A 16,057-nucleotide genomic window follows, 5' to 3' on the forward strand; every position below is an offset into this window, starting at 1 on the left:
TGCTCTAACCAAAGGCTTCAGATGGGTAGGATGATAGTAAAAACAGGCAAAAATAGGCTTATTACCCTACATGCTCTTTTAAACACGTTTTCATAAAGGAATCAAGTGTCCCCAAAATAGGGATCGAGTCTCCACTAATCTAAGAACTTTCCATTTTTTTGTTGTTTTCCAGAAATGCTCATAGCTCATGTCCAGTATAATATTTCCATGTAATTTTTTTATGATTATTAGTCATCCCTAGAAACAATATAAAACTACAAAAAATACATAGTTTTTTATCATTCCACGGAGTTGGACTGAAAAATAAAAAAGGGGATCAAGTCTCCTCAGTCTCCCCTACTGCTCGGACTTTTAGAATTGAAAATGTTTGACTTGACTGTATGGGCTGCGGGGTAGGATTAAAACTGTAATTTTCAATTCGATCCGCGTCAAGAAAATGTGGCATAATTTTCAACGACTGTTAATGCTGTTAATTGTTGATAGATTTGCGTCATATAAATACCAATCGGTTCAGAAAAGTTCAACAACTTTCGCTTGGTATTTTAACTGTAGGCACACTATTTAAAAATCCCTATTATTATAAAATCATTGTAAAAATTAAAAAAAATCTTTTCCCTAACGTTTTGCTAATTGGTGATGAATTTTCATGATTCAATCATCAATCAATTCAGCCAACTACCAGTAAAAAATTGTCATCAAATTTATTTGTGTATTTTAATAGTACACTAGTGCAATATTACACTATTGCGCAAGACTTTCCCTAACACAGATTTCATCTCGACACTCATAAGCGTCCTACATATTCCATCGCTGTTGCGGACCGAATTCCTCTATTGTCATGTATACTTTATTTGCAGAACGTGTAAGATTAACGCTGCAGTTGCTGCTGGAGGGTATTTTTTTTTTTTTTTTTTTTTTTTATTTCGATTATAGAGGTTTTAACCTTGAGGTCATTCGCCTCTTCGGGTTAGAAAAATCTCTTGTGAAAAATTTCTAACCCTATGTGCGGGGTCGGGACTCGAACCCAGGTGCGCTGAGTACAAGGCAATCGATTTACCAACTACGCCACGCCCACCCCTGCTGGAGGGTAGTTGTTACATCTCTCAATTAACACGTGTCACGGAACAAGGAACGGTAAGGCAAAATTGACTCACTCTTAGTCGTTAATAAAAAGGAAAAAGAGAGAATCATTACTAGATGACCCGTCCCTTGATCGGCAGCTACTACGCGATCTTCAATATGGACGAAACGGTTGCGCAGTATCGCGACACGGACCCAATGTCGCGTCCCAGGAGCCCGAGTTCTTGTACGTTGAGCTGTGAACTTCAGGTCATGCATGGTATCGTTCTTCCAATGCACCTGAAATTTGTGGAAGTGTTCTGTACTGCAGTGACAACTGTTACATGTTTAGGATACCGACTTACACGTAGAGACGACCCGCCCCAACATCACCGGGAAAGGCGAGTACCTCCATGGTGGCGGAGATTGGAGAGTCGGATTTCGAACAAAAGTGCCGCTATTGGAAGGTTGACCGCGTACAGAGACGGCAAAAGATCGGCGATATTATGTTATCATGTGGCAGCGATCATTGTACCTAGTGAGCTTCGCATACTGGGAGCTCACCACAGCTGACGGAAAAACTTGACTCACTAGTACAACAAATTGGTCAAGGCGTTACACTTCTATGATCAATGTAGCCACGAAAAGCCCGATTTCAGCGAAGGTCCGGATATACCAGATATCGACGATGTCACTAGATTTTGGGCCAGTATTTGGGAGGCTCCGTACAGCATCATGAAGGGAAACCGTGGCTAAGGTGCGAGACGAAATGGGCAGGTGAAGATACTGATGAGACTATCTCCCTCAAAACCAATGACGCTCACGAGGTTATGCGGTAAGGTAAGGAATTGGGCGGCACCTGGACCAGACGGTTCCCAAAAATTCTGGTACAAGATGCTGACCTTTGAACATCCCACGATGGCTGTATGTTTCAGTAGGGCGTTACGCCAACCACGCTTATTGCCGGATTTCGTCACCCGTCACGCTTATTGCCGGATTTCGTCACCCGTGGTACCACAATTCTCCTCCCCAAGGACAACAACACGTTCAACCCATCAAAGTACATCCAAATACCTGTCTAGCAAGTCTGCACAAGATTATGAGCATCTTCATCACCACATACGAACGGGCCCACTGTGAACAGAATAGTATCCTGACAGAGGAGAAGAAGGGATGCAATCATCGATGTAGTCATTGTTGGACAAGTAGTATGTAACCAACGGAACCTTAATATGGCCTATATCGATTACAATAAGGCATACGCCGCCATATCGTACTCGTTCCTTATCAAGGTATTAGAGATGTATAAAGTTGATCATGTAGTCGTGAGGTTCCTGCGGCAGGGGGGGGGGGGAGCGGGAGACAAAAACACTGCAGTTCAGAAGTGGAAAAGACGTGTTGCGGTCTGGAACGCTTCGCAACTTGAGGGGGACATTCTAAGGCGATTCCTTCAACCCGCTCAGTAGGACACTAAATCGAAACGGGCATGGCTATCAGATAAGATATGGAGAAAGGTCACCGGAAGAGGTGACCCATACCTTCGGCTAACTAGTGATTGGTTAGTTGGAGCGAAAAAGGCCAAGCGCAAAAAAGGGAGTGAATGGTCTGTTCATGCCGAGGCAGGTTTGGCGCAGCGACTGGCAACCGCGTAAGGGGTAAACCCAGCCACCCCGAAGCAAGACAGAAGAGTGAGTGTATAGGCGTATAAGTGGACTGCCTCATGCCAAGACGGGAGCGTAGTATGTTGGGACTTAGCTATCGATGCCTCATGGCGTGGCAGAGGAGTGAAAGGGTGAGCATCCAAGTCAGTCTCACACGGCATGTTAAGGGTGAGCACAAAAGTCAGCCTCACATGGTATGGTAGAGGCTAGCACAAAAGTAAGCCTAGCAAGGAATGAAAAAGGTGAGCACACAAGTCAGCCTCGCATGATATGTCAGAAGTGGGACCTAAGAAAAATGTCCCACATGGGATGCCAGGGGGAGTGATAGAGGTACAATAAAGTGGCACGTACGAGAGTGAACCAGGTGATAGGGTGAGCACCCAAGTCAGCCTCACATGGTATGGGTGGGGCGAGCACAAAAGTAAGCCTAGCAAGGAATGAGTAAGGTGAGCACACAAATCAGCCTCGCAAGGAACGAAAAAGGTGAGCACAAAAGTCAGCCTCATGTGAGAGTGTTTGAGAGTGAATCAAGGTGCGATAGAGAGAGCACCCAAGTAAGCCGCATACAGGACGTATGAACGCGTGAGTGAGAGTGAATGAGTACATCATGTACAGCCATCCCCCCAGAAGTAATACCGAGAGGTAGTTCCTGGGAGGAACGATGGCGGAGCCCAATGGAGTTTAGCCGGTATTAATGGCAGCGTCACCATTCGAGCCCGACACGCCCCCAGTGCACCCCGTGCGGTAGCTTGGACCCTACCAATAGCACGTGTACTGGGCTAGGACGTAAAGTTCGTCTCCATCGTAAAAAATACCTTCGACATGAACGATCTAAAGATCTATGCTGACTTGACAGAATGACTGGGTGTAGTCATCAAACTAGTTGAAAGAACGAGTGGCGACATCGGCATGGCGTTTGGCCAGAAATGCCGATCTGTTTAGCTACTATCAGGGCAATTTGTCGCCACTGGAGGTGGGAGAAGAAAGCTGTGCTCGGTACCCACTTCCACCAGTTGGAACAGCCGTACGTCGATAGGGAACTGTGGCTCAAGCAAGGTAAACTGTTTTTAGTGATCGAGTCCGACATGATAGCCATCCAGAACAGGATATGGCCGTTAAGGAATTACAGGAGGTAGGTTTGTAACTAAGATATCGAGGATATATGCCGGATGAGGCATTCACCGCACGATACCAGCGACTACAATATGGCAGGCTGCTGCGTACTAGCTATCGCAGCCTACACCGAGCGTCACAATAGCGTTGCTAAGATTTTGTACCAGCAATTAGCGCTGCAATATGGTCTTTTGGAAGAGATTGTGTCGAACTACCGTCATCTTTCTGTAGCTGTTCTGGAAAATGACCGTACTTGCGTACTTGCCGTACTGTGCTAAAATCACACTGTTCTATCGGATCAATTCCTATACCGTCCATATATACTAGTCTATGATAATGCTCGACGTCGCCATTCCATTCGACCACAATTTGGTAGATACTCACGATGGAAAAATTGACAGATATCTCCCACTGGCCGTTTATTGGATAGTAAACCGCCAAAACATACATGCGCCGTGCAGCGTTGTGTTGCGATAATTTGTACACAGTATACACTCTTTAATGCTTTTAATTTGTTTATTTCTTTCCTTTCTTTCTAGTATCTATTCCATATATAAGAAAAACATGTGGTGGGACAAAGTCCACCCCTTGCCCCTTAGGTTGCTACGGCTCTGGTATTTACTTTGGACTTACTGCTGCATCATTACCAGTAACCAATAACATTACATGTAAATATTCATTAAATAATAAACCACAAAACACGAAATTTACGAAAACCCTCATGGTAATCAGTGAATTTGGTAACCCCGTCACTAAGCGAAAACCATACCCAAAAGGATGATCTGCATCGCATCTGCTTATGGGTTAAATAAACTTATTGACAATGTATATTTCCAAAATATTTGCACAACTTGTGTAGAACTTTTTGTAAGAACTCATTACCTGGCTCAGTCGAAAAGGACACCGCGACAATCAGAATAAATTGGTTCAATTTGCACATTTCCCTCGGAGAATATGCAGCATGACCCAAAAATTTTATGAGCGTTTTGAACAGTATGAGTGTACAATGTGGGCATTTTGGAATGATAACCGGCATTTTGGTAAATGCGAGGCACTTTCCGAGACATTTTTACCATGTTTCCTGTATTAAATAAAGGTGATAAATGCAATCTCGAGAACTAGCGCCGAATCACTTCACATTGGGCAAGGAATCATAATCGGCGCGTCGGGATTCGTTTTCACGGTGTCTCTGATACAAGCCAAATAAAAGTGATAATATTCTGAAAGGGAAAGGGATTAAATGCCTATGAAAGCATAAGAGTCCCATATGGATTTTTGTAAAAATGAGTTATCTATTGGGTTGTATTCTGTATCACCACTGAATCACAATGCACAAATAAGCTTATCTGGTTTGATTTGAAAATACAGAAAAAAAACCAAAACATTTTTATCCCATTCATAAAACTCAATGAAAATATAAATCTTGAGCAGCGTTTTTCTCGGCTTGTTGTTTTTCAATATATGCATATATGGGCAGTTAAATCTTATGCATATATGGGCAGTTTAATAAATAAAAAAGTAAATAAATAAAATACAAATCTTTTAGTGGTTTTGGTATACAATAGTGAAACTATTCATTATAGAATGAGCACGCACAACTTCCCCTATTGTTCGACTCTTTCGAAAAAAAATCAATTTGTCTTGGTTGACCCACAGAAGATCACCCATTCATGAAAAATTGTGCATTTTTGGGAAATTCTTTGCACGTTACTGAAAGTAACAAGCAAACCCCATCAGGGTTGGGTTTTGTCAATAGCCCACGACGTTGTATTGTCATTTCTGTGTACTTTCATCTATCTTCCTTCTTCATAGCTGGATGGATACGTTGATAGAATTTCAATAATGCGAATCGCAAACGTGGAAAAATATGCTATGTAACAGTCCGATATGCCTGGTTAATACAGATTCTACGGCATCTGTGGAACCCATTTCTGGCATGATATAATATATTCGCTGATCAGAATTCACAAACTGACGTTTATACATTTTTCATCGACCGTGATACGTCCGGTTCTCGACGAGATTTACTACCCTACTTTGTAGATTTACGGATTCTCTGTCTGAAAGTCCCTCGTATATGGGAAAAATGTCAAGGGCAGTGAAGAAAAAGAAAAGCGAAAGCACTTACCGATTGTAGTGATGACTGTGAGGGAGTACAGGAATCCTCCGGAGAAGGACCACTGCTGCGTTTCACTTTCCAGCGTGGTGTCACTTCCTTGCCAGCCCCGGCGATACCAGAGCACAATCTTCTCCTGATAGGCACGTATTTCTTCTCCTACTCTAGAAGGAAGGAAGGCAGCCAGCAAGAAAACAAAATGCACGGAAATAAATTTCTTAAGAAAAGCATTCGATAATTGAAATGAGGTTTTATCACTATGTTTGCGAGCTGACCAAATTCGCATAAATGGCGTGAGCTTTGGGTGTTTCATTGGACTAAGTGCCAGCTAGGCGAATTTTGGGCAGCAAAAGAATACTTCAAGGGGCGGAAAAAGGAGACTCATGAAGCAGAAAGATATTGATTCTATAATTTCCAGTGAACGAGGATGTACGAGAGAGTGGAACATTTCCCTTGTAGACCCAAATCGATTTTAAACGTCAAATGCCAAAGTTAATAATTCCGATCGAAGAGGATTAGTTCTGTGATTCGCTCTTTACCCCGATTCGTGGAGTTTTTTTTTTAAATTAAAGAAGTGGAGTTTTGATTGGATATTTGTGGTGGTTGCTGGGTGCTTCGCTTTATCGGAAATCAGTTTATTAGTTCATATTTTATGCTTAGTCAAAAACCTTACAGCAAAAATATAGAGATTAAATTGCACTGAAAATTGGCCAGTTAGATTTCAATTATTAGAAAGGAGATTGCTGAAAATATTTGTAAATATATTATTTAAGCACAATTTTAAAATAATGAGCGTTTAACATGGAAAATGCGTTTAATGTGTTTTTTTCATTGTTTATTTTTTTCATGATACCATTCATAACCAGAATTTCTAAATATTTGTTTGAGAACCAAGCAGCTTTGGTAATCCTTGATTTGTACTGTCATGCTCATTGTCTTCAATCAACCCTATTAAACAATACTGAACTCTAACGAACCCAAATCTTTCTACACTCTCATACTAAGAACTTTGCACTAATTTCATTGAAATTCTCAAATAGTATCGCAGCACTAGGGTATGATTTTTCACTGCTCCGAATTATGAAAAAACTCTTATGAAATTTTCGGACTCTAATTCAGCTGACTTGAACTTTTTTACGGTTCGAAACGATTCAAAACTCAATTCAAAACATTCTAAATTGCCAACTTGAAATACGTTTCCCTAACTTTTTTGATTAATATCTCTAGTTCTTAGTTGCTCGCTAATTTCTTTCAACGCCAAAATGTTTTGTTCATAAATCTCTTATTCAAAATAATTTCACTCGACTTTCATCAAATTTTATACTGTTTCTCGCATTTACAACGGAGTAGAACTCTTTTCCTTAGTTCAACTATATCGAGTTTGGGATAGTTCACTAACAGCAAATCTTCGAATTTTGAAAATCGCCAGAATCGTTTCAGTCACAGGAAATAGACAGGAAAAAAAACGTCACAGCCGATGACAATTCCCAATGACTTCAACCTTTTCCGTCCTAGGCCCAGAGAAATGAGTATAATCCTGAAACCAAACGAGCATTAATTAATATCAAAAACCCAATAGAGCGTAAGTCCGAAGTGAAAAATCGAAGACGAACCAGGTCAATCGAACGGATCCGAATAAATGGCATCAATTGATCGAAATATTGCTTCCGCAGGTGTCAGTTCGGTTGTGAGGAAGTTGACCGGTTCAACAGAATGAATCGCCTTCGTTTAATTTTTTCATTGCTACTGCGAAAACTGCGTCATTCTGGTGGGTGGTTACGGGTTGAGGTCAGTTCGGGGGAAACAGACTGAAGCAAGGTGACAAGTGGGACGCAGACAATGACGAAAAATTACTCACCTTTCCTCGAATACGGATTTGTTGAACACATTCACCTCGCAGCAGGATATCTGCCACAGCCGCATGGCAGTCTCGTTTCTCTTGGACGGTATTTGAGCAAACCTTTCTAAAGCTTCATTGCCTTCGATCGCGATGAACATGAACGCACCTGTAATTGAAGTATACATAATAGATGAGAGCGGGCGGTAGGCACTGGTTTGTTTAGATAGCAAAAAAAGTGGAAGTCTACAAAAAAGCGTTACATAGACATAGACCGTACAGAACGAAGAGAATCAGATGCAGATGGAACTTTACCAGATGATGGCAGTCGAGAAAAACAATTTCCAGACTTCAAATCGGTGTGCTCTTTTAATTACTTTTGACCTACTGGGCTCTTCAATGTACAGTAGGGTCTTTTTATAGCTCTCGCAAGCTGTTGGTCGCACATTTATCTGGGGTTCAATGCCGGTCGAGTGGGATGGGCGGTGGTCTATTGGCTCTCGAATTCTTCAACTGCACTTAACTTTAGTGAATTAGTTAGACGGATTAGAATAATGAATATGAAGTACTGCAGATTTTATGAATAACAATATTTAAACAAGATGTTCAGACTCACTTAACAAGCATAAAAGAGATTCTGTAAAAACGCGTGGTGAATTTTTCTTATTTGTTATTCTAGATTTTGGCGTGGATGGTATATAGTACCATAGGCAGAGCCGTAGTGTGCGGTTGGCCAGGTTGGCCCCCGCCAAGGACGCTAGCCTCAGAGGGACGATGAAATCATGACCGATATTTTTAATTTTTGTGAGGATGAATCATGAAATAAATCAAGATAATGTGCCATTTGAAACTGAGCACTGAAAAAGAAGAGAATATAATCACCAAAGGGTTGCAAAACTAATGCAGTTTTTGCTCGAAGAGAAACTGAGTCAGGTTCTAACTCTTTTTAGTTTTTCTGCAAAAGTGCTTAGATCGTATTAAAAGGGAACGCTTTAAATTTCTAGGACCCTAGATCATATGGACTCTCTCATAATCGGCATACCTATTTTTCGCATTCTCAATGCAAGAGTCATCCTCACGATTCTCGGTACAACAGCCGAACAGGCAGACGATTCTTGTCGAAGAAGACGTAATTAAATACCAAAGTTCATCCGATGCGAGTTTGAAGGGACACAGAATTTTGTTCAATCCAGTACGATTTCCATTCAAAAATTTTCGCTGAATGAAGCAAAGTGACCTTGAAACAGCCAACCTTGTGCTTCAGAAGATCTAGTCACAATTTCGAATCGATGACCCCACCGTCGATCTCAACTTTGTAAGCGGACATTTAGACGCGGCAGTCCTTCATACAAGCCTTGTCACCACTGATGTCATTTGCTTGCTTTGGACAGAATATCCTAATTTTGAGCTCATCTGGACGACCTTTCGGAATATTTGTCATTGTTGAATATGCTTCTTTCAAATTTTTGCAATTATTTTTAGTCCGAAAGCAAATATGGTCCAACCGTGTTCAATCAATGTTTTTAGATGGGAAGTGTTTATATATGCCTTGGGCTAAAGTACGGCGCAAAGTGAAAATTTAAAGAATACGAAGGCAGAGACAGAAATTACGGGAGATATAATAAATTGAAAGAAAGCTAAAGCATCATAATGCAAACATGTGGTAAGTCTGGGGGTCCGGAAGGGATGTCATTACCAACAATTTTTAATCGAAACTGTTTTGTCATGTCAGCAAAACTTTTTATGTAATTACCTATAAATGATGAAAAATTTGACAGCATTGTAACATTACTTTGACCCTCCCAATTCACGAAAGAACTTGGTGTTATTGAACTGAAACACCTGCTCCTCGAGTTTGTGTCAGTGGAATTTAATACAACGTATGTTGTATTCACATTTCTATGTGAAAAGTTTTTAAACGTTTACATCTCAAGTCTTTCTTCAGGGGGATTCATGTTCACCGCGACATATTCACTGACAATTCTGCAAATGCCTTTGTGGCCACCGCCTTCAGACAACGTAGCAAGCTTCATGTAAATACGAAATAATTGTTCGAAAGTCGAGCTAAAAATAATGACAAAGTTAGGTGTCCAACAGTGACTTCGCCAAAGGTGCCACAAGGTCATGCTACGGCTCTGAACCGGTTTTTACGGCATCTGACCAAAATAATGAATCAAAATCGAATGCTCAAGACCACAGTCTTCATATGATTATTCGCAGGTAAAAATCCAAGCAAATGAAATGCAAAATATATGCATGCATAATATTTCTTCGTTTTTCAATTGCAAAAACAGCTGTGTAGCACGAAACCTGACAAAATTCTAACAGCTACCGTACACTGGGGTACAAATGAACCCCATGCCAATTTTGACTCCTGCTTCCACGAAGGCCAAAGGCAAACTGGATTTACCACCTTTACCTACTTTTACTATGAACTCTAAATTGAAATATGGTTAGGATTCCAGATCGGTAAATGCCGAATTCTCGTTTTCACACGGCTTCAAAGATTGCGTGGGATACATTTGAACTCCAGTGTAACGTTCTAGTGTTAATAAGCTGAGCTAATTTGATTTATTTATTTTATTATTTTTGATTTAAATTTATCATTCTATTCATTTCATTAATATGATAACTTTTTTTCATTTTTTGCTCTGTTACTTTTTAATTACTTTGTTTTATTTATTTGTTTAAATTTATTTAGGTTATTCAAGGTTTTATTCGCGCAGAACTAAAAACTGCGTTCATCACACTTCTGGTTGGGTGCTTACTTCCCATGAGCTCTGTAGACTAATGAATAATCCAACAGTGATATGTGTAAGAAATGTTTCATCTCACTGATAAAGAAGTCGGTGTTTAGTTTGTCCACACATTTCGCGAAGATTGGAATGCTTTCCCCAATATTCGTTTTCATTGTTGCTCAGTAACGGAAATGAGCAACGCAGGGTTAAAACCAAAGCCAGTTGCCTGACTCCGTTGCATCCGGTGGCAAGGATATGAGTGCAACCATTGTGCTCAGTTTGATTGACTTTCTCAAGAGCACCTATATTTTTTCCTCGTTAACTCTTTCTCAATGCTACCTGTATTTACCAACAATCAGTCTTTCTCAAGAGTCCTACAATTGTATCTTAATTTGTAAAAGGTTTCCAGTTTTGAAAACAGCTACCCCATTCTTTAGGTCAGCGGAAGTGAAGGACTCTTTTGTTACTACGCCGTCTATTTGAACGACGCTCGTTGGAATGTAATTCAATATTCAGGTTTGAAGTGTGGATCAATCACTATCGTTTTAGCTTTCAATCGATCATTCCAAAGGACGACGAGAAGTTTATTCGCATTGACTTTTGCAATTTCCCGTACACTGGCGAAATTAACACGCAAAGCTTTCTCTTTGAACCATTAACTTAACCCCTTCATGACCATGTTGTTTGTGACCAACAACGTTTTTAATCAGCTATAACTTTTAATTGAGATAAGATTTGCTCACAAAAACAAGTAAGGCTAATGAATGTGACTATTAACTTGTACTAATAGTTACAAGGATCAGCTCTAGAACTTAAGTTATTGCAATTAGTCTGATTGGATTCCGATGGAGCAGTGCTGCCAGGGACACTTTACGGAAAATGAATTTTTCATATATCTTAGTTCTGTAGCAATATTCTTGAAAATTGATAAAGCTTACCAATTTAGACTGTCTTTGTCTAAATTTTCCACGCAATTGAACTATTGTAAATATTCTAGGAGAATTGTAGTAAGCATTGGAAGGTAAAAAATGAGCAACTTCTAGCACTGCGAGGGAAGCACCTATCTTTATGAAAAAAGGCTTTTCGTGTTTCTTAACCGCACCGTTTTCAAGGAAAATTAGTTTTGAAACCCTACATGCATTAGAAGAATGTTGGGCATGAGAGCGTTAAGAGGTGGGGAGAAAGCGAATTAGCGAATTTGTTTTAGAAATTTGGATAAATCGAATTGATCAAAACTGTTGTACATTATAATATATCATTTTAATAACATTCTGTATTTTTTCCATGCAAAAATTTCGACAAGCTCGACTCGGTGACGAAGCTTTTTGTAGAACGTCTCTGAAATAAACACGATTTGCGGTGTTAACTTTCATTCAAAAACTACTTAACCGATTTATTTCAAGCTTTATTTACATATTCTATGTAACAAATACTTAATCCTTACGTTGAGTTTTCGAGATAATTTTTCGTGTAAGGGGGTTTTTACTCATAAAATGGCGGAATGTTTCCTGAAAATAGCAGTTTTGATTTAAAATGGGTAAAAACCCCCTTCATTGAAAAAAAAAATATCTCGAAAATTCAACGCAGAAGTTGGATATTTCTATATAGAATGTGTATGCAAAGTTTGAAATAAATCGGTTTAGTAGTTTATGAATGGCAATTAACATCGCAATTGTGTTTTTGCAGAGACGTTCTACAAAAAGCTTGTCGAAATTTTTGCATAGAAAAACAGATTGTTTGAAACGATACATTGTATTGTACAAAAGTTTTTATCAATTCGATTCACCCAAATTTCGTGGACGATCATGATATTGTCGGATATGCGGTACATTAAACTTTCGGGTATTTTTTGTTTATCAGGAAGTTATCCTGTTCATAAATTGGATTCTGAGAGCCGCTTTGATTTTTCGGCATCACTGCTAAATATTCGGACGAAATGTTAGAAGAGTGACAAAGATATTTAGGTTGATGTGCAGGATTCTGGTTAAATATTTCTCAACCTTCCCAGAAAATCTATCTCAATATTTCGATGGAATTCTTCTCTGGATTTCCACGGGTCTCTGCTCAGAATTCAGATGCAGGAAGAAAGAAGAAAAGTTCTAGTGGGATCTTTTTCTAGATGGAAATCTGGTGAAGATTACGATTTATTCATCTTCAAAAAATGTGAATGTAGAAAGTTCGGACGAAAACCCTACTCTAAAATATGGCAGAATTGGAATATTATAAGGAGCAGTATATTAGCTGTTTCTGGTCAGAATTCTGTTGGTATCCTTTCCAGACTTCTGATGGAGTAGGATAACCCGTAGTCCTCACCTGGTAATTCCTTACGATACTGATCAACGTAATCATGCTACATTGCAGAAGGTCGGAAGCTACGAACGGAAGTGAACGGTTAAATCAACTTACAAGGATTGCTTTGTGCTCCTTTGTCATTAATTCGAAAAGGTTAACAGAATCTTTAGTTAGGACCACCCAAGTAACAATTGAAGTTTTATAGCATGCTACAAGAGCAATCTAAGTTTTTTCGGTGGCTATAAAACTATCATAAAACCACAATTGTTACTAGGGCAATAACAGATCACCATGCCAATACAGCTTACTGAAGGATCAAAGTAGTTAGCGCCTTCAACACAAGTTGGGGTTAGACTAGTGCTACTGTCAAAACCAGGTAGGTCTTCTGAGGATCCTTCGTCATATAGAACAATATGCTTTCTGAATAGACTCGGGAAATTCAGCTTCTTATAGTGGAAGAAGGGAGGAGCGTGAGGAAAGCTCCTGGACCGGACGATATACCCAACGTGGCACTGAAGACCGCGATCCTGGCGTTGTCGCACATGTTCAGGATAGTCCTACAGAAATGCTTGGACGATGGCTACTTCCTGGAGGGATGGAAGATCCAGAAGCTGGTGTTGCTGCCAAACCCACGGACCCCACCGGGAGATCCAGTGTCCTATCGGCATATATGTCTGTTGGATGCTCTTGGTAAACTTTTGGAAAGAGTCATTCTCAACAGGCTAACAACCTACACTGAAAGTGAGAACGGACTACCGCTAAGGCAGTTCGGGTTCCGGAAAGAAATATCGATGGTGGACGCCAACCGCACAGTCATCGCGAGCGCGGAGAAAGCATTGAAGCAAAAGAGAAAGGGTGTCAGGTGGGGACGATCAGCATAGCGCTACGCAGAATGCGGGTTCTGGACTATCAATGCAGTATTCTGAAAAGTTACTTCCAGAACTGAGTACTGATGCATGAAACGAACATGGGGCAGAGGTCGATTAGGATCATGGCGGGATACCTACCTGGCCCAACGATGTGGAACATAATGTATGACGGAGTGTTAACATTGGAACTGCCCAGGGGAGTTCAGATCGTCGGCTTTGGAGATGGTGTTGTCCTGACGATAACCCCTGAGGAGTTAGAGATGTTGACGGCACAGACAATAGGCATCGTGGAATCCTGGATGGCTAACGTCAAGTTGCACCTGGAGGTAGTGCTAGCCAGCAACCATAAACACATCCATCGTGTCGTGATCAGCGTCGGTGGACAATCCATCCCATTGGTGCGTACACTGAAGCACCTGGATGTGATGGTCGACGATCGGTTAAATTACAACAGCCATGTCGACTATGTATGCGAGAAGGCTGCGATGACAACTAACGCATTGCACAGTGGGAAAGCTTTTTTGAAAAGGCTGGATGACGTTTACCAGAAAAGGTTTTTCTTATGTAAAAAGGTATGAAAAATTGATTGCTAGTATTTACAACGACCGCATGGTACGCTATCATGCCCGTTTTTCCCCAATTCCTCCTTTCGTTTGAGTTTTTAGGTTCAAAACTGAATATAGAACTCGGAAGAAAGTTGAATACGGCTGACAAAAATTAGTCATGTGTAAAAACCTGTTTAATCCACCTAGTGGTGCAATTGTGCCTTTCTCATTTGTCCAAACTACGATTTCATAGCTGGTTATGTTCAATACAATGATGGAAATGTATATTACATATTCAGTACGATTTGAACATACATGCAATTGATCGACAGCCAAGATCTTGAGATACTATGTATTGACACTGAAACATCGCTTGAAACCAGCGGCGGATAAAGGAGGAAGAACCGGGGGGTCTGGACCCTGCTGAAAATGTTCAACTTGTTAAGAAATTTTAAACTAGTTTTAATTTTAAAGTAGCAACCTCTCATTGCATACTCCTACCTAAGCTTTTATATCCTTTTTTTGTTAACGACTAAGAGTAGGTCAATTTTCCTTTTTTATGTTTTAAACGACATTCAATTAGCAAGGGACTGGAAAATGAAGTATATTTTTCAATATTAAGAGCCATAGTACTCAAAGGAGAGCAAGGGGTTGAAGAAAGAAAGTTTTAGAAAAGCTTGGATAGGGTCATATGAGCAAGCTTAGAGTCTACCGGCGACTTAACCCTTTGTCTGCTATCGTAGAAGTCAGTTTCTTTTGGCATTGGAAATGCGAATCACCTGAGTCTAAGTAATGTCCGAACGAGCGTAAAGTGACTTGTATACTATACACCCATTTTACCCCACGTATCCGCAAAACTAAAGTTAGAAGTTAATCCTGGCTTTATATTTCGGTAAAAGGCTATATGCGGTTGCTCAAAAGTGGTAAATCTTATGTATAGAAGTCCAGGTTATCGTTTGAATATAGCTAGACTAGCCGCCCGAAACTTGTGTACCCCCTTTACTTCTGGGCAATCGACTGAAGATAGTTAGAAAGACCGCCCGAAACGTGTATACTCGTTTCACCCCAATACTTCACATAATGTATGTGTGAAGTTATACCTTTCTCATCGTTTCAGTAAGAGGTTGACAGCGGCTCACCAATGTAGTTTCTGTTATGTAATACAGTTCATTGAATCGATTGACTATACTTGGAATGACCATGATGACGGAAGTTGTTTAGCTATTTCACCCCAATTCTTTCTCTTTTACATGTGTAAACTTATACTTACCCAACATTTCAGAAAGAGGCTGATAAAAAGTAATTTTTAATGTTAAACACTTCAGGCAAAAATTGAAGGTAGCTAGAATGTCCGTACGAAACTTGTGTACCCGTTTTACCCTAAGTTCCTCGCATAACTCAAGTATGAAGTTAAACCTGGTTGTACTTCTCCGAAAGAGGCTCAATGCAGCAGCTTTTATGTACAAAAAACTCCCATTCAGCCTGTATCTCAAACGATGAGTAAGGTAAAACTTCACACATACATAACGTTGAGAATTGGAGCAAAAAGGGTATACACGTTTCGTGCGGTCATACTATCTCCAATTGATTCCCCGGAATATTGTACATAAGAATTACTACTTTTTATCAGCCGCATTCAGCCCCTTTCCGAGAAGTGTGGGTTCAAACCTCATGGGGGGAGCGTTTTGAATTACTTTTAAAAATTTATTATCCTGTTCAGAAAAAAAATATACTGCAAACCGTTTGGACACATAAAATGTCATTTGAGTTCGGTCACTCTAGAAACAAGTCAATGAAGAAACCAAGGACGAAACATTGCAAGGGTGG

At 40.2% G+C, this 16,057-nt stretch overlaps 1 protein-coding gene across 12 annotated transcripts in view; it reads right to left on the reverse strand.

Moving 5' to 3' along the window:
* The window catches only part of LOC131689503 (two pore potassium channel protein sup-9), a 99,674-nt gene that overhangs the window by 51,414 nt on the left and 32,203 nt on the right, over positions 1 to 16,057 (reverse strand). For 11 of the 12 annotated variants that reach the window (XM_058974639.1, XM_058974637.1, XM_058974633.1 and 8 more), the window contains exons 3-4: positions 7,808 to 7,955; positions 5,962 to 6,113 (exon numbers count right to left, since the gene is read on the reverse strand). In XM_058974639.1, the coding sequence (XP_058830622.1) occupies positions 5,962 to 6,113; positions 7,808 to 7,955 (300 nt within the window). Of the gene's footprint in view, positions 1 to 5,961; positions 6,114 to 7,807; positions 7,956 to 8,049; positions 8,143 to 16,057 lie in introns of those variants that run through there. The other variant, XM_058974640.1, reaches the window with a different exon arrangement.

Source organism: Topomyia yanbarensis, chromosome 3, assembly GCF_030247195.1.
Source record: "Topomyia yanbarensis strain Yona2022 chromosome 3, ASM3024719v1, whole genome shotgun sequence".
Taxonomy (NCBI): Eukaryota; Metazoa; Arthropoda; class Insecta; order Diptera; family Culicidae; genus Topomyia; species Topomyia yanbarensis.